This window comes from Bidens hawaiensis, unplaced genomic scaffold (assembly GCF_021521415.1).
Source record: "Bidens hawaiensis isolate Kalapana, Puna unplaced genomic scaffold, B.hawaiensis_p1.1 tig00001904_1, whole genome shotgun sequence".
Lineage (NCBI taxonomy): Eukaryota > Viridiplantae > Streptophyta > Magnoliopsida > Asterales > Asteraceae > Bidens > Bidens hawaiensis.
The window spans coordinates 432535-456881 of NW_027491104.1; the positions used below are offsets into that span (position 1 = coordinate 432535).

At 37.2% G+C, this 24347-nt stretch overlaps 1 protein-coding gene and 1 long non-coding RNA gene across 3 annotated transcripts in view; one reads left to right on the forward strand and one right to left on the reverse strand.

Annotated features, from left to right (window-relative positions):
- The window catches only part of LOC143598714 (uncharacterized), a 174599-nt gene that overhangs the window by 34748 nt on the left and 115504 nt on the right, over nt 1-24347 (reverse strand). The window lies entirely within an intron of this gene.
- Nucleotides 18331-24347, forward strand: part of LOC143598684 (TMV resistance protein N-like) — a 142431-nt gene continuing 136414 nt past the window's right edge. Inside the window, exons 1-3 of one of the 2 annotated variants that reach the window (XM_077076844.1) lie at nt 18331-19348; nt 19441-19725; nt 19798-19974. In XM_077076844.1, coding sequence (XP_076932959.1) covers nt 18338-19348; nt 19441-19725; nt 19798-19974 — 1473 coding nt within the window. In that variant the 5' untranslated portion in view covers nt 18331-18337. The remainder of the gene's footprint in view (nt 19349-19440; nt 19726-19797; nt 19975-24347) is intronic. The other variant, XM_077076839.1, reaches the window with a different exon arrangement.

Sequence of the window (24347 nt, forward strand, 5' to 3'; positions counted from 1 at the left end):
TACTTTAACTATCATTGGAATAATATAATAACTTTTTTATGATCCACAAATGGCAAACTTCGTTGGGAGTGAATTTCTTGTCGAGCAGGTAAAAATCATAGCTACTGATGTATATAAGTGTGTATTTGTATCTCACTGTGTGTATGATATATAAAAATTTAAATATGAATTGCTTATGATATTGTGTGACAGGTTGAAACAATGATATCGTGTGACAGATTGAAACAATAAAGAACTTTTCTGAATAGGACTCTCAATTGAGAAGACTATGAAAAGGCCATGTTAAGATTATGTTTCGAATAAAAAACTAACTTTTAAAACATACAATAAAAGGTAATAATGAAATTCCATCAACAATGTGTCACACCTGTTAGCGAGCGAGACCTTAAGGTTAAAGAATATAATTGTTTTTTTTATTGTTATTTATTTTCTATCTTTATCTTTGTGATGTTTTTACTAATTACAGCTTAGCGGTGGTGAAACACAACTAGTTGCATTAGCTTGCACGTTTTTGAAAGCTTCTCCAGTACTTGTAGCAATTTTGAAGTTTAGATAATATTTAACATCAACTTCTTTCAGGTTGTGTGATGAAGCAAAAGTGTTAGCACAACAAATGCAAAGATATTAAGTGTCCTAAGGTCACTTGCTAACTGCAGTGCAATGTCATGAGGCAAGCTCCTTCTCTCAGAATATTAATATTCTCATATTGATATGAGTGTGCACATTTCGGTTCAGTGGGTGCACAAGACCCAAGCCTGAGCACTCGAGATTGGCTCGCTAAAAGCTCAACCCAGTCAAGCTTAAACTAGCCTGAGCCTAAAAATAAGCATGTTTCAGAAACGAGCGCGGGCTTCACTTGTGAAGCTCGAGCTGGTTCGTGAGCCTATTATTTTTTAACTTTTATTATATATATCATATTTATACTTTTATAAAAACCATTTCCTCCCCGCCGCAACACGCAGGCTCAAATACTAGTTAAAGGAAATGTGTCTGATATCGATTTGCTTGGTTTCTCAAACATAAGTAAATATGCTACATTAAATAGCAAGTAAATAAATGGATATATATGTACATAAAAACATCAAAACTAAAAATTCACCAATATGTTTTTTTTTGCAAAATAAGCTTTAATTTTCAAACATGTAAAGAACGATTGAGGCAAATAAGTTTCGTTAAAACAAAACTTAAAGCTCTTACATTGATCTATGAATGAGAATGCCATCTTTGGTAGCCGGGTCTGGACAGGGAAGGTGCAGAGAATAAATGTTTATACTTGAAAGGGATGTAGGTCCCATGGACGGATCAAACAACATGAATACTAGTCTACTTGGATCAACCTCCCACTAGATAGCGGAAAAAACTAATGAGGACCGAGATCTCGAATCTTGTTTGGTTATTATTGCCGTGAAAGTTAGAGACGAGAAGAGAGAAGAAGTTTTGAACTTGTGGATTAGATAAGCAAATAGCAAAAGGTTATTGTGTGCATAAGATATACACATTATATATAATGTATGCTCATGCACTTTCTATTAGTTATTACGGCCCAATGGGCTCCAAAATACATGGCATTGGCCCAAACATACAAATAAACACAAACCTAGTAGCTAACATACATGGACATAGCATTACAAACAAATACGAAAGATTAATCACAAAATGAGCCTAACAATGGAGTTTCATTTGTATATATAGAAAGTTTGCGTAACCCTAATCCATAATTTGTTATAACCACCGACGAAAGCCCACATTCATGAAAAGATAATCTATTGGTTAAGGCCCAAAACTTTCAGCCTGAAATTCAAAAAAAAATAAATAAATAAATATGGGAATGATATTGTCTTTTCTTGCTCGTATTTTTTTAACAACTTATCCACCAATTTAATTTAACTATTACAACAATCTATTGGCTTGCATGAAACCGAAAAAACTGAATTTTTGATTCATTTTCGGTTTTGCATGTTAAAAAAATAAAACACAACTGCTGACTATATAGATTAATGTTAAGTAATTTCGTAAGAATTTAACAAGTAGTGTTTAACAAATATTTAAGCCCAAATATATAATAATCAATTAATCATTAATTGGTAAAAACATAAGACCTAAACTCATTATTTTGGCCAATTTTCTTTCGGCCTAAAATTTTCCCCCAAATGGTAGCCAAAAGAAATAAAAACCCAACAGTTTCAAAAACCGACTTCTTGGTGTTTGGTTATGTTTTAGCTCAAAACCGACCAGACCGGACCATATACACCCCACCCCAACCCTTACTGCATTTTGGATGTATAGATAATGAAGAATACTAGAATTAGGTGATTAGATGTAATAAAACGGGTTGCGTGATATTAAATTTTGATGACAAATTATATTTGCAAGCATAAAATGAATAGAAGTACATTCTAGTTATAAAATGAGATGATTATTGAGAATAAATGCTAAGACAAATTTTTTTCAACATCACATGAAATCTGAGGTGTTCGGATAAAAGCTGAGGTTTCAAACATTAATTTTATCAATTTGAGAAATCTTAACAACATGTTTTTTAACACCGTATGGAATCTCAGGTTTTGGATGAATTAACGTTTGAACATGTTAGAACAACTGACATAAATATACGCACCTGAAGCTGACAAGAATCTAGATGTAATCTCACAACCCCATCTGAAATTAATAAGTATTGTTAGGAACAATCTGTAACAATGAGTTAATAATCTAAGAAGTAAAGTTCAGTAAACATTATTATAGGATGTATATACGTACCTTATTAATTCGTTGTGTAAAACCCTATGAACAATCAACATGTTATTAGTAATTAACAATCAGCTCTTCAGTTCTCTCCACCATAAACAATCAAACAATGGCAGGTGCGGCGTTATAAGCACCAGAGATTAGGGTTTTATGTGTTTATGAAAAGAGTATTAGGGTTACATTTATATATAGGCTCACCAGTCCGTATAAAAAATATTTTTTTACTTTTTTTCTTTTTTGTTTATTATTATTATTATTGTTATTATTTAGTTTCTTAATCTATTCATTTATCTGGTTTTTGATTTATAACAACCATTAAATGCATATATATAGCTAATAGTTGTATGTATTATATTTTACTTATCACCAAATTCGTCTTAATTACACATTCACGTACATAAAGAATTACTTATACTGGCGTGCCAACCACACACTTCTCCCACATAAGAAGTGTCTCTCCTCAAGTTGTATTACATATGCTGGCTAGTGTAGATAGTAATGCTACACTCTAAAAACAATCACAAAAGAAGTGAACGAGAGATTTCTTAGATTCTTCTTAATTATTAATATTTCACTTCGTATCCCGTCAAGATTCGTGCTTTCATCATTTAGAGTAGTGGGGAATAAAGATTTTTTTCCGTATTTGGAGCTTTTCGCTTATGTATAGATTTCTAAACATTTAATTAGACGTCACTTGTGAAAATACATGAGGCTTAGGGTTTTCTTTATAATTGTATGTGACGCAATCCGGTGGTGAACTTAGTCCTCTAATTTGGCCCCTATATTTTTACTTTCTATCTATTACCCTTTTCACTCTTAGTTCATTTACATAAGATTATATATATATGGTTTCGCAAAGTATTTCCATTTCTTACTAGATCAATTCCATTTTCTTGTCTTGTTGCATATAAAAATATCATCTTCTTGAAATGATATCATAAACAACATTCGGTCAAGGGCTATATAGCAATTGAGTAATCGTCTAATGATGAATGCCCAAGAGAATTACATCATCTTCTTACTAGCATGCATTGCTCACTAAAGTTAATTTGTAAAAAAAATAAATTAGATCGTTAAAAAATAGACAAATTTTAGTTTGAATTACAATATGAATACAGACAAACAACATCATCTTCTAGTGAAAAACCAAACAATAAACCGATTATCTAGGCTGCATGATTAATGTAATTAATCAATTACTTAATATGATTTTTTTAATTAATAAATTTATTTTGTCTTTATATTATTTTATTTTTTATATGAGGTTGATTTGTGTGACATGACACTATGACAGGTTGGCCATCTTGGTAATAATATGGGCTGCCAGGGGTAGGGGTAATTTGGGAATTTGGATTGGATGGAAACTACTGTTGTCATGGTCATTTTGGGCTATTTTGCCAAAATTGACTTTTTTTTTCCACATTGACTTTTCTTAGGTCAAAACCGATTTTTGGTCAAAATACTCCTTTTGACTATGGTGGACTTTCTTGTCATAATATTGTTGGGTTTTAATCTTGACTATTGGCTTTATTATTAGTTTTATTATTAAGTATTTTATGGTTTAAGGTTATTTGTGATTGCATGGAATAAGCTAGGATTCAAAGGTCACGTGGATGTTGCATGAGTGGACTTGAAGACAAAAGCATTTATTTGTGATTTCATTTTATGGTATAATTAATAGTTTGTAAGTCAGAACTGGTATGTTCTTATTTGACCGGATATTATGGAGGTGGACGTTAAGGACTGAGGAGTGGGTCATTAGGTGTACCGGTTCTCTAGGAGTACTAGTATTTTCATTGGTTGGTATTGTTGCACGTTTGTTTTGTACCGGCTATAAATAGCCCCATCTTTATTCAATAAAGTATGAAGTAGTAGTGTTTCCTTTGAATTTTTTCTTTTTAGCATGTTTCAAACATCTCTTTATATATATATTTGAGAATTGTTACAGTTTACCTTTTGCAAGTTATCTGTTCATTTCTATTCGTGAGTTGAGAGAGTGAGGTTTAAAGGCTTGATATCCAACAAATATATCAGCTACTTTTCAGTTGTTGGCAGCTACAGATCATTCATATAGTACATAATCACAAAAATCGATCCGTTAAAGCCAGTGTCTTAATGGAAGTTATTAAAGATCAAAGGTTGATTTTTGTGATTATTGTTATAAGTCAATGATGCTGGTTCAGGCCAGAAACTACACAAAAATCTAACATGTGTTTGCAAAAGGAACATGTAATTGATTGTTTTTGGGACACTTTTCCAACAAATGCTTGTCTTACGCGTATTAGAGATCCAAACAGTTGGTATGTCCAATTTTGAACTTTTTCAAAGAAAGGGTATTTTGGTAATTGGGCTCTGGAAAAATTTTGCTTGAGAAGATAACGTTTAAGGATATGAGCATTCAACTGGATTGGGAAGTGGATGTATTGTTACTTAATAGCAGCATTTTTGTTAATCATGAGTTTCTTGTCATGTTTGACTTTTTTCTGGTCAAACATGGCATATGGAACTTTCAATAAATTTGGATTAACTTTGACAATAAATGGGGAGTTCGGTGGATCAGTTGTCAATATCTGCAGCAATTTCTACATCTTTCGTTTATTGGACTCATTTGACTTTCTCCTTTTCAAACTTGGCATCTGGTGGTATACTGTTGAGTTATCCCATAGTTTGCGCAAGTGGCATAAGAATAGTAAAAGGACTGGATATGGATGGATGGTTAATTTGGGAAATATGTTAAGTGTGTTATGTACGACAGAAGATGGTCACTGTTTACCTACCAGAAGAGTTATGTTACTTAATAACTATAATAAACAATAAAACAAAGAAAAATGCAAAGCAACATACACTTCAAAACAAACATAAATCCCTTTAATCCAGCTTGACTCGATCCTACACCACTTGACCCATTAACTTCTGAACCCCTGACCAACTTGACCGTTTAAGATTATACCCGGCATTATTTTCAACTTTTTACAAAATTCTGAAATTCTGCTTTACTTTTGCGTTTTCATAAAGTCACAAAATAAATACATACACAAATCAAACAAAATATTGTTCTCAAAATTTCACTCGAGGATAAAGTCAAATATGTAGAATCAACTGCAGATAATGACAACTTTATTAGAAGTCCAAACCAGTTTACGCAGCTTAAGATTATATTGTTTACCTTGTACTTGAACTGATCCACCAAATTCCCCAATTATTATCAAAATTGATCCAAAATCCACCAAGTTCCACATGTCATGTTTGACAAGTAAAAAAAGCCAAACATGACCAGAAACTCATGATTAACAAAGATGATGCTGTTAAGTAACAATTCATCCACTTTCCCGAATTGATAACGGAAACACAAACGAGCACACAATATTTAGGGTAAACTCACGTATTGTTATAATCAAGAAACTATCACAAAACTTGAATACAATAATTACTCTCACTTATACAATAACCCTAACATGGCTATGTATATATAGGGAGACCCTAACTTGGTCAATAAGTAATTACCAAAGGTAAAGCCCAATTGTAACCCCATAAACTCATTACATCATTAATGAATTCCATAGGCCCAATAGGTCCAACCCGGTCACCTAAACGTGACGGGCCGATATTGATGAAAATTACCAACAATCGCCCCCTAATTTCCTACTCGAAACTAGGAGATCTTCAACACCGAGCAATCTTCTCATCTCGTCAAACTTGATTCTCGCAAGTGCTTTCGTAAGAATGTCAGCTCGTTGTTCCTTGCCACTAATATGCTCCACCGCTAACTCCTTCCGCTCCACACATTCCCGTATATAGTGAAATCGGGACTTTATGTGCTTGCTCCTACTATGAAAAACGGGATTTTTAACCAAGGCAATCGCCAATGTGTTATCAATCTTTAACAACACTTCTTGAAATTTCCTTCCGGTCAATTCTGCCAACAATTCACCTAACCATATGGCTTGTCCCGCAGCTGAGCTCGCCGCCATGTATTCCGCCTCGCATGATGAAAGTGATACGGTGCATTGCTTCTGTGAGCACCAAGAAATCGGGGCTCCCCCATAATAGAACACATGACTGGTAATGCTTCTTCCATCATCCTCATCAATATTATGGCTACTATCACTGTACCCGATCAACTCCTTTGATCCACCTCGTTTATACCTGATCCCCATCCAACAGTTCCTTGAATAAACTGAAGAATTTGCTTAATTACAGCCAAGTGAGACTTCTTAGAGTTTGCATATATCTACTAACCATGCCAACCGAAAACGCCAAATCAGGTCGAGTGTTTAACAAGTAACGAAGACACCCAACCAACTTTCAACATCCCTCAGCTTTAGACAATTTCACATTAGGATCCATGGGTACATCTTTAGGATAACAATCCTCCATCCCGGCTTCTTTCAATAACCTTCGAGCATAAGCACTTTGATGGATTTAAATCCCATTCTCTAACTATGAGACTTCGATTCCGAGATAGTAAGTGAGCATTCCAAAATCAAACATTTCAAACTTCTTAGACATCGCAAGTTTGAACAGATTAATGTGATCGTTGTTCGAACCCGTAAGGACCAAATCAATGACATACACGCCGATAATAATAATATCGGTTCCAATCAATCTCCGATAAACTGCTTGTTCATTCGAACACCTCACAAATTTCAAACCCGTGAGAATACCATCAAGCTTGGTATTCCACGCCCGTGGTGCTTGCCTCAAACCGTATAAAGCCTTGGTTAGCTTATAGACCTTGTTTTCCTCCCCGGTTTTAACGAACCCATTTGGGTTGAGAAACAAAGACCTCTTCTTGTAGCTCCCTGTAAAAATGCCGACTTTACATCCAAATGATGTAATTGCCATCCTTCAGTAGCTGTAATGGCAATGAGCATACGTATGGTTTCAAGTCTCGCCACCGGAGCAAAGACCTTGTCAAAATTGACTCCGGCTCGTTGCACATAACCCTTTGCCACGAGTCTTGCTTTATATTTATTAATTGAGCCATCTGCATTTGTTTTCACCTTGAAAACCCACTTCAATCTGATAGCTTTAGCCCCTCTCAGTAACTTGGTCAACTTCCATGTGTTGTTTCGTTTAATGGATTCGAGTTCTGTTTGCATAGCCTTTATCCACTCCGGTTTGGATTTTGCTTCACCAAAATTCCTCGGTTCACCAACTTCTAACAAAAGAAGTTCAATGTCTTCCAATTCTGAACATAGGACTTAATCATTGAACTTAACCGGTGCGATCGGAACACGTGTAGATCTTTGTAAGTTACTTTCTGGTTCAACAAGTGCTGATGTCGCTAAATCAGTTACTGCTGGTGTTGTTAAACTGGATGCTGAGTTGTTGGAATTAGCGACCAGAGTGTCAGAATCTGTTGCTAAAGGTGCTGATGGGCTGTTTGAATTAGCGACAGAAGCTGTCGCTGATTCTGTTTCAGAATTTGGCGACAAAGCTGAATAGTCGTCGCTAATGCTGTTGCTTCCAATAGGCTCGGTTACAACTTTCCTAAACTCCGGTATCAATAACCCCGTTCCAATCAACCCAAAATAAACCCGGTGCAAGATCCATTTCTTTATTGTTTTGCATCGAATTAGACCAAACCCATGTCTTCTTCTCATCAAAAACCACATCACGAGCTTCGGATCGAACAACCGGTAAGCTTTGGACCCGGTCTCGACTCCGATATGCACTAAAATCCTCGAACGGTCATCGAGCTTTTTCAAGTGAGTGCCCACTATCTTTGCATACTCCACAAAACCGAATACTTTTAGATGAGCAATATTCGGTTTCTTTTCTTTCAACATCTCGTATGGCGTTTTCTCTTTTAGGGCACGAGTAGGAATCCGATTCTCAATGTACGTTGCATGTCGGATTTCCTCACCCCATAAGTAATTCGGAACACCCATTGCTTTCAACATGCTCCGTGTCATCTCCAATAAGGTTCGGTTCCATCTTTCAACTACCCCGTTTTGTTGAGGTGTGTATGGTGCCGTTAGACGTCTTTGAATGCCTTCCATGTTAGAAAACTGGTTGAACTCATTTGAGGTAAACTCACCACCTCGGTCGGTATGAAACTTCTTGATCTTTTTCCCAACATCACTTTCAACCAATTCCTTAAACTTCTTAAAAGCATCAAATGCCTCATCTTTAGCCTTCAACAAATACGCCCAAACAAATCGTGAGTAATCATCGATTAAAACAAAAACGTACCTGTTACCCGCTATTATTGGAGGGGTAATCGGTCCACACAGATCACCGTGCACAAGTTCTAAGGCTCGAGTTGCCCTAAACACCGCCAAATTAGGAAAGGATTGCCCCGTTTGCTTCCTGACCAAACAAGATTCACATAACTTGATTTCATGGGTAACGCCACGCATTCCTTCAACCATATCCCTCCTAGCCATTAGATTTATTGACTCAAAGTTCATGTGGCCAAGCCTAACATGCCACAACCAACTTGTTTCTTCAATTTGGCTAAGTAAACTAACCGGTTTACCAATCTTTAATTGTATCTGGTATAGTCGATTAGGGGAACGAGTCACCTTCATCAATAACCTACCTTGCCCATCATGCATCGTAAGGTAGTTATCTTTTATATGAATATCACATCCGTGTTCCGAGGCTTGACCGAGACTAATAATATTGCTTCGAAGACTCGGTATAAAATAAACATCCGTAAACAAACGATGTTCACCACTTTTAGCCTCAAATAAAATCGACCCCTTACCGCTTATATCAACATAAGAGTCATCGCTAAACTTAACCTTTCCCATGACACGATTGTTAAGTTCAGAAAAGAAAGACTTGTTACCCGTCATGTGGTTACTTGTGCCATTATCTAAGTACCATTCATCACCATCTTTAGACTCGTAGTTTCCGGGTATAACCTTCTTTTCATTCAAGAACACCGTTTCTTGAACACACTTCATCATAAACAAAGCAGGATTCCTTGTCCCGGATGCTTCAGCTAGCTTTGCTTCACCTTTAACTTTTTGTTTTCGACTGGGACACTTATGGACAAAATGTCCAAACTCATCACATCGATAACATTGAACCTTTGAGAGGTCCCAGGTTTTTCCCTTATGCTCATGGTTTTCCCGGTTCATGGGGTTTTCTTGATGACCGCGGTTTTGACTCGACCCGTGACCGCATGATGGTTGGTTAATTTGTGGAGCCTGAGAACGAGGTTGTGGAGCCGGAAGAAGTGGGTGATGATAATGGGGATGAAGAGGTAGAAGAGTCAGTTAATCGTAGACGGGCTGAAGCAGTTAACAGAAACAGAAGGGGTCGAGACAGGGTGAATCGGGCGGAACGGCCCGAAAGAGTTCGTGGTATTCAGGTTAACCGAGGCGGTTTGGCGAACCCCGGGGGCTCAGGAGGAATTATATGGCCCCTGTTCATGGTGTTAACAGTCAGACCAGCTATCTCAGATGGAGCATCCCCGTTGGTCCCACAGGAACGAGTGTCGGGACATCAAACTTTTAAGTCCCGGCCATCATACATCAACATTGTTCCTCATTTCCACGGGATGGCTTCGGAGGACCCGTATTCTCACTTGACCAATTTTGTGGCTATTTGCGGGTCTATTGGTGATGGTACGTTTGATCAGGATGAGGTCCGGTTGCGATTATTCCATTTCCCTAAAAGACAAAGCAAAACTCTGGTTTAATTCTGCATAGTATCAGAAATTGGGCCGAGATGCAGCAGGTGTTTCAAAACGAGTTTTATTCACAGTCGAAGACTAGCGAGGCCCGTTCGGAAATTCACAACTTTTCACAGTTATCTGGTGAATTATTCCATGAAGCCTTTACCAGGTATAAAGATATGATCAGAAAATGCCCACATCACCAAATCGAACTGTGGGAACTGGTAAAGTGTTTTGTTTATGGTTTGACATACGAGGACCGAAAGCATCTTAAGGCCTCATGTAATGGTCAGTTACTGAATCAGCATGAAGAGCATGATTGGGATTTTTTTGAGTTTATGTGTAAAGACTTGAAATCAGAAACAACAGCTGAGAGACGAAGACGTGGTAATTCCTCCAGGTCAGTTAAGTCAGTCACGAGTGAATTTGAAAGAATTTCTGAGTTAGAACGTGAACTGGCTGGGTATAGAAAGGGTAAGAAGAAAGAAGTCGGGAAATTTGATGTTAAATTCCCGGTGTGTGAAGATTGTGGTGAACTCGGGCATAAGGCAGAAAATTGTCCCGAGTTTTATGATGATGATGAGGATGATACTGAGGAGGTTAACTACGCTTACGGGGATTCCAAAGGCTAAGGGTTCAATTCAAACACATATCACCCGAGCCTAGGAATCACCAGATCTTTCGTTACGGGAACGCGTCTTCTCAGTTGAACCCTAACTTTCAGGGGTCGAGCCAGAACAAATCGCAGGGTAATTACCGCCAGAGCGGTTATCAGCAGGGTTCGTATAACCAGAATCGGGGATATAACAGAGACTGTAACAGGGGTGGTAATTCTTCAGGATCATCAGAAAGGGTCTTCGGGAAATTCGGGTGAGTCGGTGCACTCAAAGTTGGATGCGTGGTTGAAAGTGATGACTGATCATAAAACCGAAACGAAGCAACAGTTCGAGTTACGGGATAAGTCGCCAGAGGCAATAATAAAGCAGATCGGTCAGCTCGCTGAAGACATGGCAAAGTTACATAAGAATGCGGGCCAACTCCCGAGCGACACCACGATCAACCCGAACTACTACAGCTCGAGTTCAAAAAAGCACGTTAACCAGGTAAGTATTTTACATAGTGGTAAAAAGTATGATAATAAAGTTGGGGTTCCACCACCATTGGTTGAGGGGGGGGGGGTGGTGGAAGAAATTAATGAAAATCTCGTTAGTGATGACGAGCCAGAACCGGTAAAATTAACTGGATCTAATAAAAATGAAACTAAAATTAACAAATCGGTTCCGAAGGATGACATCAACAACTCTAAGAACAAGGAGAATGTGAAAAAAGTTCCCTATCCTGATGCTTTGTTGGCGCCATCGAAGGCGAAGATGGCATCAAAACGAGGCCCGCAACAAGAAGAAATGTGGGAAACGTTTAAACAATTGAAAATTAACATTCCTCTTTTAGATGCCATAAAACAAATTCCCGCCTATGCTAAGTACTTGAAAGAGTTATGCACACAGAAAAGGAGTCATAAGATTCGTAAACAAATTGATTTTACCGACAATGTGAGTGCAATTCTCACATGTTCCTTCCACCGAAGCTACAAGATCCGGGAACGCCCATTATACCATTCAAGTGGGTGATTTTAAAATGACTCGGGCGCTTTTAGATCTTAGAGCTAGCATCAGTATTCTCCTGGGAAGTCTATACGATCAATATGACTTTGGACCGCTTCGGGCAGATGCCACCACGGTTGTCCTGGTGACCAGACACAGAAACTTCCCCGAGGAATACTGACTGATGTTATTGTTAAGGTGGAAGACTTTTATTTTCCAGTTGACTTTTTGGTCATCGATTATGTTTCGGGTGAAAGGATCAAACAGCCTACGGTTATCCTCGGTAGACCATTTCTGGCTACCACAAATGCCAACATTAATTGTAGAAATGGAACTGTTGACATGACATTCGGTAACCATAAGTTGAGGATTAATGTTTTCACACGTGGAGATAATTCTCCGGTCGATGAAGAGTGCTTCATGGCCGATGTCATTGACGAGTGCATCCCGCTATAAGACTCTGTTGTCAGCACGGATGGCACAACGGAGACGTGTTTTTTGTTTGATAGGTTACAGGTGGAAACAGACAAGTTGCTGGAAGAGGAGGAGAAACAGATGTTGATCGTAGCTGTGCGAGGAAATCGCCCACCATGGTCAGTTCAGGTGGAACCGCTTCCCGAGAAGATTTATACCGGGTTGAAACCATCAATGCTGGAAGCACCGAAAGTCGAGTTGAAAGAGCTCCCAAAGCATTTAAAATATGCTTTTCTTGGTAAGAATGATACATTACCTGTTATTATAGCTTCTAACTTATCTGTTGAATAGGATAATGCTATGATGGCGGTGCTGGTTGCAAACAAGGAAGCAATCGGGTGGACGATAGCGGATTTGAAGGGAATCGGTCCCTCAATTGTGATGCACAACAGATCCGGCTGTCAAACCCGCACACGATGCTCAGCGGAGGTTGAACCCGAACATGAGGGAAGTGGTGAAGAAAGAAGTGCTGAAATGGTTGGATGTTGGGATTATTTTTGCTATCTCAGACAACACGTGGGTGAGCCTGACACAGACAGTACCGAAAAAGGTGGGCATCCAAGTCGTCAAGGAAGACTCGGGTAACGATGTCGCCACCCGGCCGGTAACAGGGTGGCGCATTTGTATTGATTATCTAAAACTGAATGCGGCAACATCGAAATTGTCGAAATGCTATCTGGTCAGAAATTTTATTGCTTTTTAGATGGTTATTCCGAGTATAACCAGATAGCTATTTATTCTGAAGATCAGGAGAAGACAACGTTTACATGCCCGTATGGCACATTCACGTTTAGGCAAATGCCATTCGGGCTATTTAACGCCCCCGCCACCTTTCAAAAGTTCATGATGAGTATCTTTTCAGATATGGTGGGGGAGTCTTTAGAAATCTTTATGGATGATTTTCGATTTTTGGCACATCCTTTGAGTCATGTTTAAATCAACTCGAAAGAGTTTTGAAAAGATGTGTTGAAACAAATTTGGTTCTTAGTTGGGAAATGAGCCATTTTATGGTCCAAAAGGGAATTGTATTGGGCCATGTTTTGTCGAGTCGTGGGATCGAGGTGGACCGGGCTAAGGTCCAAGTCATTGCTACTCTACCTCATCCCACCAATATCAAAGGCATTAGATCGTTTTTGGGGCATGCTGGGTTTTATAGACGGTTTATTAAGGGTTTTAATGATATTACCAAACCCTATGTAGTTTATTACTTAAGGATTCCCATTTGACTTTAATGATGAATGTGCTAAGGCCTTTGATATTTTGAAAATGAAATTAGTTGAAGCCCGATCTTGCAATCACCCGATTGGAGTTTACATTTTGAAATAATGTGTGATGCAAGTGATTATGCGGTCGGGGCTGTTTTGGGTCAACGGGTTGACAAGAAACCTGTTGCCATATACTATGCGAGTAAAAATCTCTCGGATGCACAATTGAATTACACAACAACCGAAAAAGAGTTACTGGCAGTAGTATATGCTCTAGATAAATTCAGGTCATATATTTAGGGAAGTAAAGTAATCATTTGTCATATATTTAGGGAAGTAAAGTAATCATTTATTCTGACCACTCTGCAGTAAGGTACCTCATGGATAAGAAGGACGCAAAACCGAGGCTCATCAGATGGGTATTGTTGCTGCAGGAATTTGAACTAGAGATTCGGGACAAGAAAGGAATTGAAAATGTTGTTGCAGATCACTTGTCCCGAATTATGTTGGAAGATGGGAACACAGACGGCCCATTAACGAGTCCTTCCCAAACGAGCACATCTTGGCAGTCTCACAAAATCCCGGGTTTATTCATATTGTTAATTTTAAAGTTTCAGGTGACCTACAGGAGCATTGGCCAAGGAGAAAGAAGAAACAATTGATATCCCAAGCTAAACAGTACATTTGGGATGATCCAGACTTGTTCAAGATTGGTGCAGGTCAGATGATCAAACGATGCATACCTGAGGAGGACGTCAGATCGGTGTTGGAACACGCGCATTCGTCTGCGTGTGGTGGTCATTTTAGTGGCCAGAAAACCGCTCAAAAAGTTTTAACGAGTGGTTTCTTTTGGCCATCATTGTTTAAGGATGCTCACGAGTTTGCGACACACTGTTTAAAGTGTCAACAACTCGGGAGCATTTCTAAGAGGAAAGAGATTCCCTTGAACCCGATCCTAGTTGTTGACATTTTTGATGTTTGGGGGATCGATTTCATGGGCCCGTTTCTGAATTCACACGATAATTTGTACATCCTAGTGGCCGTTGACTATGTGTCTAAATGGGTTGAGGCAATAGCCACTAGGACAAATGAACACATAGTCATTTGCAATTTCATTCAAAGTAACATATTTTCTAGATTTGGAGTCCCCCGAACCATCTTAAGTGATGGGGGATCTAATTTTAAGAATTTTAAATTCGGGAAATTACTTAAACGATATGGTGTTGATCATAGGATAGCAACTCCTTACTATCCACAAACGAGTGGACAAGTTGAGGTTTCCAATAGGCAAATAAAACATATTTAGTAGAAAACCGTTCGGGCGGACCAAAAGGATTGGTCAATCAAGTTGACCGATGCTCTATGGCCTACCGAACCGCTTATAAAACGCCAATTGGAACCACTCCTTATAGAATTGTGTACGGAAAGGATTGCCATTTACCGGTTGAAATTGCACAAAGAGCGTTTAGGGCTACTAAACAAGTTAAGATGGATTATGATGATGCAGGTAAGGAGAGAAAATTGACTTTGTGCGAGATCGAGGAGTTGAGAGACGAGGCATACGATTGCGCGTCCGCTTACAAAGCAAATATGAAGAAAGTTCACGATACTAACATCCGGTTGAAGAATTTTAAAGTTGGTCAACGAGTGTGGTTGTACAACCTAAGGATGAAGCTCTTCCCGGGTAAGTTGAAAAGTAAGTGGACGGGCCCGTATTCGATTATAAGAGTCGGGAATCATGGTCAGTACGAGGTTGAAGACTTTGATGATCATTTGAGGCAAGTGGTAAATGGCTATAGACTGAAGCCATATTTAGAGATGAAAGAAATACACGAGATGAATGAGGAATCGGTGAATTTCATTGTGACTTCACCGATTTATGAAGATAATTGAGTTCGAGGCAATGTCGAGCTGTAGACTTTAAATTCAGCGCTTACGGGAGGCAACCCGGGGTTTGTAAGTGTCTGTCCAAGTTTGTTTTCATTTTGTTGTGTCTTTGTATTTTCTTCAAGTTTATACTCGTTAGTTAATTTGTCTCTTGTTGCTTTGCTCGCAATCCACATTTTGGACGCTTGTCTTGAATATTTTGAAGACATGTATACTTTGGTAAAAGTTGAAACCATATACGTCCAAATTTGCAAACCCATGGCGCCCTAAGCAATTATGATTTATGTTCGCGTTCGCACTTGCCGTTGCCTTTCCACTTTTTTTCTTCACATAAATAAACAAATAGTTATTATTAGTTATAGATATATAACATAATAATAATAATAGTAATAATAATAATTATTATAATTATACTAATAATTAATTCACATGTACCAAAAATTCTTGGCTAGTTCTTTTGATAACGAAGTCTTCCCAATGTTCTTTTTCGAGATTTGGGTACATGTCGAAAGGTTTTAGTTGCTTCTTTACATAGTGTGTTGTAAGATAACTTCGCCAATCATGTATAATCTTTTCTTGTTTTTTTAAGCATCATATGTTTAGGAGCATCACTTTTAATATTCCATGTTGTCTAAATATTTATAAAACAAAAAACTGTATATAATATAATTCATGTTTCTAATAAATTATAAAAAATAATATAATATATAATACCTTGATATCCATCCATAACTCTTCCCATTTATGATTTTCAATTTTATCGCACAGAATATGGTAAGGAAAGTCGGCCTTTAATTTCACTCCGAACCATGTAGTGAAATCGTTTGTGTTCTTCCCTACTGCTTGCATATCATTATTTAATTCAGTTGTGTAATCACAGTCCTTCTTTGAAAAGGTAGCACCCTTACGTTTCCTACGTTGCGTCATTTTACCCACTAAACAGCAATTCAAAAACAAATTAAGAAACAAATAGGACATGCTTACACACAAAACTAGCTAGAATATTAAACTAAACACTTAAAAGAGGAAATTAATATACTTACAAATACCGGTTTCAAGGGTTCACCGATTCATAAATTAACAGGTATTGGTTTCTACATATGCACTAAAATCATACATGGGGCACATAATGGCTCTTGAATAAATCTCAAGAACATAATATAACCTGACATCAAGGGTCCACAACAAATCTAAATCACCCAAACATAAAGGAGAAACCGTAACCTTTCAAAGCTCAAAATTGACCAATTTTTTCACTATAAGCTCCTACACAATTCCACAACAACATGGAATTTCTTTCAAAATTAACGGACAATGAAGAAGAAGGGTTCTTACCATTGCCGTAACGATAGAGGATGAAAATTATGGGCTTCTTTAAATTTTGCGCAAAATTAGAATGTAACTGTACATGTTTTGCGATGGTGAGTTAGGACTTTTTAATTTTGGTCATGTGCGTGCATGGGAGGATGAAAATTGTGGCGGGTTTAGGCTTGATTTGGGTGGTTACTGATTAAATTTGGGGGTTCAAAGAAGAAAGGGATGGAGTGGAATTAGAAGATATAAAGTGTGTTTTAGATAGTTCTAGTCTTCTAGAGTTTATATGGCAGTGGCGGATGTGCAAACCCCCACTCAAGTTTTTAGTTTTATTTAATTTTTTTTTGGTCTTTTTGTAATTTGAGTTTTTATCTATTTTTCTTTTTCCTTTCTGTATATATATATATATATATATATATATTGAGTAAATGAGACCCGGTGTCATAAGATCATTTTAAAGTTCGGTACCGGTACGGTACCGAGGGTAAAAAGTCGGGAAATACCGGTACCGTACCGATCCCGGAACTTAAAACTTTAGTATTGATATGGTATCGACGGTACCAAATTGGTATATAAATCAGTACCGGTACCTTCCCGGTACCAATCGGTACCGGTACCAATTTTTCTCATCCCTAGTCTTTGTTGGTTAGGTTTGTTGGGGTACCCGCACTAAGTCCACACCAATAATATTAGTAGCGGAACTCGTATAACTTATATACATAAAAAAAACATCTAAAATGGTTTTTATTCAATCAGTAAAACGTGGGTATTGCAACGACGACTCTACATGAAATCTACTGGTAGCGGATATATTCAAAATGGTTCTTGGAATAAACCCAAATAATAAACTTGCCAAACCAAAGTATTTAAAATAAATAAACAAATAAAATAAAATAAAAAATAAAAAAAATAATGAGCTAAAAATATTTCTCAATTCGATCCTATTTACTTGAGCCACGTATTCTTGAAGTGCACCTTTATTTCAAAATCCTACAATTATTTAAAAATCTAAGTTACCGACAACAATTTAAAAGATAATATAGAAATGCTAACGGTTCAATACCAAAAGAATTATATACATTACAAACCTTGATCATCTAGTTTGACAGTGGATCAACATATATCCCATCGTTGTGATTAGATTGTAAGTATGTAGCGCCGTCAGTTGGATTATCTAACGGTTCAACACCAACTGAAAATGGTGGTAGGTCGTCAAAATGGTCGTATTCTTCCTCGTCGACAACATTATCAACACCAAGGATACGCCGTTTACCTTGCAATACAATGTGGTATCTTGGTTTACTCGGGTCATTTACAAAGAACACTTGTGAGCAATGTGAAGCAAGAATAAACGGTTCAGATGCATATCCATTTGTTGTAAGGTTAACAAGTGTAAAACCATATTTGTCAACTTGAACACCTGTTTTGTTATTCACCCACTTACATTTGAACATAGGAATTGTGGGAAGTTAGTAGGCATGGAGACCCGGGTAAGGAGTGTAGTTTCATCTTTAGAAACTGGTTCCGAAGATGTTCATCTGATAGGGATCAAGGGAATAGGAGGTGGTGGAAAGTCCACTTTGGCGAGAGCTGTTTTTGATCTAACATCCGTTTGGTTTGAAGGTGTAAGCTTCGTTGAGAATGTCCGAGAAGTTTCAAAAGGCTCTTCGACTGGTTTGAAGGAACTGCAAAAGCAGGTCCTTATAGATGTGTTAGCTGATCAAAACATTGATGTAACAAGTGTTTCTGATGGGAAAAATAAGATGAAAAGGATGATGCCTGGTAGAAAGGCTCTTGTTGTTCTAGATGATGTGGATGATATAGAGCAACTTGACGCGTTAGCTGGTGAGCTTACTTGGTTTAAGCCGGGGAGTAGAATTGTCATCACAACAAGAGATCAGCAGGTGCTCGTAGCACATGGAGTGAGCATTATTCATGATGTTAATCTGTTATCAGATGAGGAAGCACTCTGCCTCTTCAGCAGGTATGCATTTAAGAAAGATATTCCAAATCAAGGGTATGAAGAGCTATCAAGTAAAGTTGTACATTATGCTGCTGGTCTTCCCTTAACAATCAAAGTTTTGGGTTCACATCTTTGTGGTAGAAGTGATCATGTATGGAAAGATGCGATAGAAAGACTAAAAACTATCCCTGAAGATCGAACTTTGAAAAGATTGGAGATAAGCTATAATGGCCTAGAGGATGATCAGAAAGAAATCTTTCTAGATGTTGTATGCATGATGAAATATAAGAAGAAAGAAGATGCAATCTGTATACTTGACAGTTGTGGATATTATGCTGAAATTGGTTTAGGTGTTCTTGAGCAGAAATCTTTGATAACTATTTCTAATTTTGGCGAATTAGACTTCTATGACCGTATAGAAGAAATGGGCTGGAATATAATTCGTTGCTTGCATCCTAACGAGCCTAGCAGACATAGTCGATTATGGATTAAAGAGGAAATTGAAGACATATTGGTTAAGGAATTGGTAAGTTTTAAGTTTATATGAAATGTGGACAACTAGGAAATATTATTTTCTTTGACAAATTTTCACACCAGCATTTTTTTTATTATGTACAGGGCACCAAAGCAACAAGAAGTATGTATTTGAGAAGTTCCAATCTCCATCCTGTTATTATTATGAAAGGTATTAGAAAGATGGAAGAACTTAGACTACTTGATGTGCGATGCTACGCAAAAGAAGTTGATGAAGTTAGCAAATACTTACCAGATGCTTTACAATCTCTATGTTGGAGTTGCTACCCTTTTCGGTCTTTACCTGAAATGTTTCAAGCAAATAACCTTGTTTACCTTGAAATGCATGAGTGCAATATAATTGAACTCTGGGAAGGAGGAGAAAGAAAGGTAGAATAATGCATATAATGTTATATATTGTGATTACACTGATTCTCATCTATTTTTCTTTTCTTATGATAGGTTTTTAATAAGCTTAAATTCCTTGACCTCAGTAATTCTTTAAAGTTAAGAACCTTTGACCTTAGCATGACCCCACATCTTGAGGAGTTAAATCTTGAAGGATGTGGGGACTTTGTAGAACTCCAATCGCCCGTTGAATGCCCGAATCTCAAAGTACTCAACCTCAGTCGTTCTAAGGTGAGTCACCTTAACATTGGGATGGTTCCACATCTTGAGGAATTATATCTTGAAGATTGTTCTCATCTTAAAGAAATTCATGCTCCGGTGGGATGTCTTAAAAAGCTTGTTTACTTTAGCTTAAGTAAATGCTTAAATGTTGCATATTTAAAGGTTGACAAACAACATGAGTCAGCTTCTCTTATAGATACAGTGGAAATAAAGGTACGTTGTGAAGATGTTACAAATTATTTTCTAGGGTTTTGGTTTACATGTATATATGATGAACCTAGATCCTCATGGAGTGGAAATTTAGAGAAACTTTTTCATTTTGGTTCATGCGTTTGCGAAAACCATGAGTATTTTCTAGCAACTATATGTGATTTACAACATTTAAGAGAGCTTACACTTTCCCAAAGCATTCCTCAGGATCTGTGGCAGTTAGAAAGTCTAGAGAAGCTATCTTTGAGTGAGCAACAGTTTCAACATCTTCCGGATAGTATTTTTATGTTGAAAAATCTGAAATCACTTAAACTTTCTTATTGTTGGGATCTTGAGCAGTTACCTGAGAATATATGCAGATTAGAGTGTTTAGAGAACTTAATCATTAGGGATAGTGGATTATTGCTCAGTATTCCAAACAACATATGTAAGATGAAATGCTTAAAACTTTTAGAGATCAGCTCTTGTGGTAGTATTAAGAAATTGCCAGAGGAACTTGGGAGTTTAGAATGTTTGAAAGAGTTATGGATAGAAGATACAGATATTAATCGTCTTCCGCGGAGCATTTATCAGTTGAAAGGTCTGCGTATTTATGGGTCCATGTGGCAACTTGAATCCTATGGTTTTACATCCATTTTGGCTGATGAAAATCATCGATGGTATGCCAAGTACTACTACGTAGAGCTGTAAATAAGATAGTCAGCCACAACATGAGTATTTGTCTTAATCAGGTACATCAAAACAGAATAATCACTTCTTTATTAATCATATACGAATTTATACTTGCAATCAATTCACAATTTAATCATGAAAGCTTCAATTGAATCAAATTATACATACATATTCACGTATTTTTTAATATAGAAATGCTAACGGTTCAATACCAAAAGAATTATATACATTACAAACCTTGATCATCTAGTTTGACAGTGGATCAACATATATCCCATCGTTGTGATTAGATCGTAAGTATGTAGCGCCGTCAGTTGGATTATCTAACGGTTCAACACCAACTGAAAATGGTGGTAGGTCGTCAAAATGGTCGTATTCTTCCTCGTCGACAACATTATCAACACCAAGGATACGCCGTTTACCTTGCAATACAATGTGGTATCTTGGTTTACTCGGGTCATTTACAAAGAACACTTGTGAGCAATGTGAAGCAAGAATAAACGGTTCAGATGCATATCCATTTGTTGTAAGGTTAACAAGTGTAAAACCGTATTTGTCAACTTGAACACCTGTTTTGTTATTCACCCACTTACATTTGAACATAGGAATTGTGAAAATTCATTAATTCAGCTCCCATATTTCTTGGATGACACCATAATAAGAGTCTTTGGTGATTTCTAACCTTGTATCACGATTTGTTCTGTCGAATCTGGTTGTTGTTGCTATTACTGTAACTCCACTATTTTGCATTGTGCTTTTCTCATCTTGGTCTTCTGTGTAAAATGTATACCCATTAATGTCATACCCTTGGTAAGATTTTACTCTAAATTCCGGACCTTGCCCCAATGATTTCACAATTGTATCAACGAGTGACCTTATTTTTCATCCATGAAGAAAACTCTTTGTTATGCTGAATTTCATGCCACATTTTGTTCTTATTCGGATATGTTGATTGTAATAACTTTAAGTGTTCATCAACATACGGAGCAAGAGAAGTCATGTGTTTCAGAACATAAAAATGTGCAAGTTCTAAATTCTCCTTAGCTGGGTTGAGCCATTTCATACAAACACCTCCTTCCCCTTGAAGTTTACCACAGTGACGAGATTATGGCAAACCAATATTTTTAACGCCTTCCAAATAACTTGTACAGAACTCAATCACCTCATCGGAAGCATATCCAGTAACAATACTACCCTCAGGCCGATTACGATTTCTTACTTAGGATTTTAAGAAACCCATGTATCTTTCAAAAGGGTACATGTAACGCAAAAATACTGGACCACAAGCCTTGATTTCTCCAACAATTTGAATCACGAGATCAACCATCACATAAAAAAAGGACGGTGGGAAGTACTTCTCTAGTTCACAAAGTGTGATGATAATTTCATTTTGCCATGCATCCAATTCTTCGGGGTCAATACATTTTGAGTGAATCATGTTCAAAAACCAACAAAGTTTTGTGATGGTATGTCGTGTGCTCTCTGGTAGCAATCCACGGATTGCAATAGGAATCATATGTGTCATCAAAACATGACAATCATGAGACTTCATACCAAGTAGTTTATTTTCTTTCATGGACACCAACCTTTTAATGTTTGCAGAATAGCATGATGGAACCTTAATATCATGTAAACATTTACAAAACTTTGTTTTCTCTGACATTGTATAAAACGCGGGGGGTAGATAAACGCGAGTACCGGTATCAACAGGGGCAAGCTCTTTACGTATTCCCATTTCTTTCATGTCTTTACGAGCATAGATACCATCTTTTGTTTTTCAGGAATGTTTAACAATAACCCGAGCAAGCTATCACATACATTTTTTTCGATATGCATAACATCTAGGCAATGTCTAATCTCTAAATCTCTCCAGTATGGCAAGTCCCAAAAGAGTGAGCTTTTTTCCCAAATGGATCCTTTCTTAGAGCTAGTTCGTTTTCGTTTTCCCAAAACAATATTTAGATTTTTAACTCTTGAAAAAGCATCAAGGGTCTTCTTCCGGTCTCGGTCTTTCCATTAAAGTCCGTCATGTTCTTTCGATAATCATGACCAGTTGGAAGGAATCTTCGGTGTCCCATGTATACTGTTTTATTACAATTTTTTAACCACACTGAACTTGTCTCATCTTCACAAACAGGGCAAGCTTTCTTACCTTTCGTATTTATGGTGCAGAATATCATGGCATGCAATTCAAAAATATTCCTTCTTATAAGCATCATACACATTTACACCAGAACTCCATAGAGTTTTAGGTCAGCAATCAAAGGGGACAAATAAACATCAATGTTGTTACAAGGTTGTTCCGGACCCTGATTCAACAACGAAATCATTATGTATTTTCGTTTCATGCATAACCACGGTGGAAGATTGTAGATGCAAAGAAAAACCAGCCACGTACTATGCTGACTACGAAATTGTCCGAAGGGATTGATTCCGTCCGAACTAAGCCCAAATCTTATGTTTTTAACTTCATTACCAAAATTTGGGTATTTTCTATTAATATTTTTCCATTGAGGTGAATCTGCCACATGTCTTAATTTTCCGTCAACGTAATAATTTTGCGTCTCATTTGAATGCCAACGTAATAATTTTGCGTCTTTCTCATTTGAAAATAATCGTTTTAGTCTCGGTATAATGGGAAAATACCACAATAATTTGCCGGTGGTCCATTTTTCTTCACATCATTTTCATATTTACCAGTTTTATTTTCCCTCTTATACCTTGATGCACCACAGTAAACACATTCATGATTGTTCGCATACTCATTTCTATACAACATGCAATCATTCGGACATGCATGTATTCTTTCAACTTCCAATCCCATTGGATTCATCATTTTTTTGCTTGGTAAAACTAAATTGGCAACTCGTTACTTTTCGGAAGCATAATATGCAAAACATATAATAGATCTGTGAAACTTGTATCACTCCATCTGTTTTTCGCTTTCACATTAAACAACATCAAAACAGCTTCAAGTTTTGAAATCTCAGAATCGTTATATAATGGCTTTTGTGCATCTTCAAATAGATGTTGTAATTTTTCTTTATCATCATCGCCAATATCATTTTCTAAATCCTTAAACATGTCATCTAAATTGTCAACATTTTCATTCTCTACATCCTTAAAAATGTCATCTAAATTGCCAACATTTTCATTCTCTATATCCTTAAACATGTCATCTAAATTGTTCTCATTTAAATTGTCATCATTTAAATTAACAGATGTTGTGACACCGTCAATCCGTTGTTCCCCATGCCTGTACCAACATGTGTAATTAGGCATAAAACCATTCACAATCAAATGATGCTCTATACCGTTAATATTTTCAAATCTCTGCAAAGTTTTACAATCACACAAGGACACCATATCATTTTAGAGCCTACATTCCTCCGATTGGATTCAGCAGCCTTAAGAAAAGTATAAAAGCCATTCGTATATATTTCAGAAGGACGTCCACTTTTGTACATCCAATATTCTCTACATTCCATCTGAAAATAAAA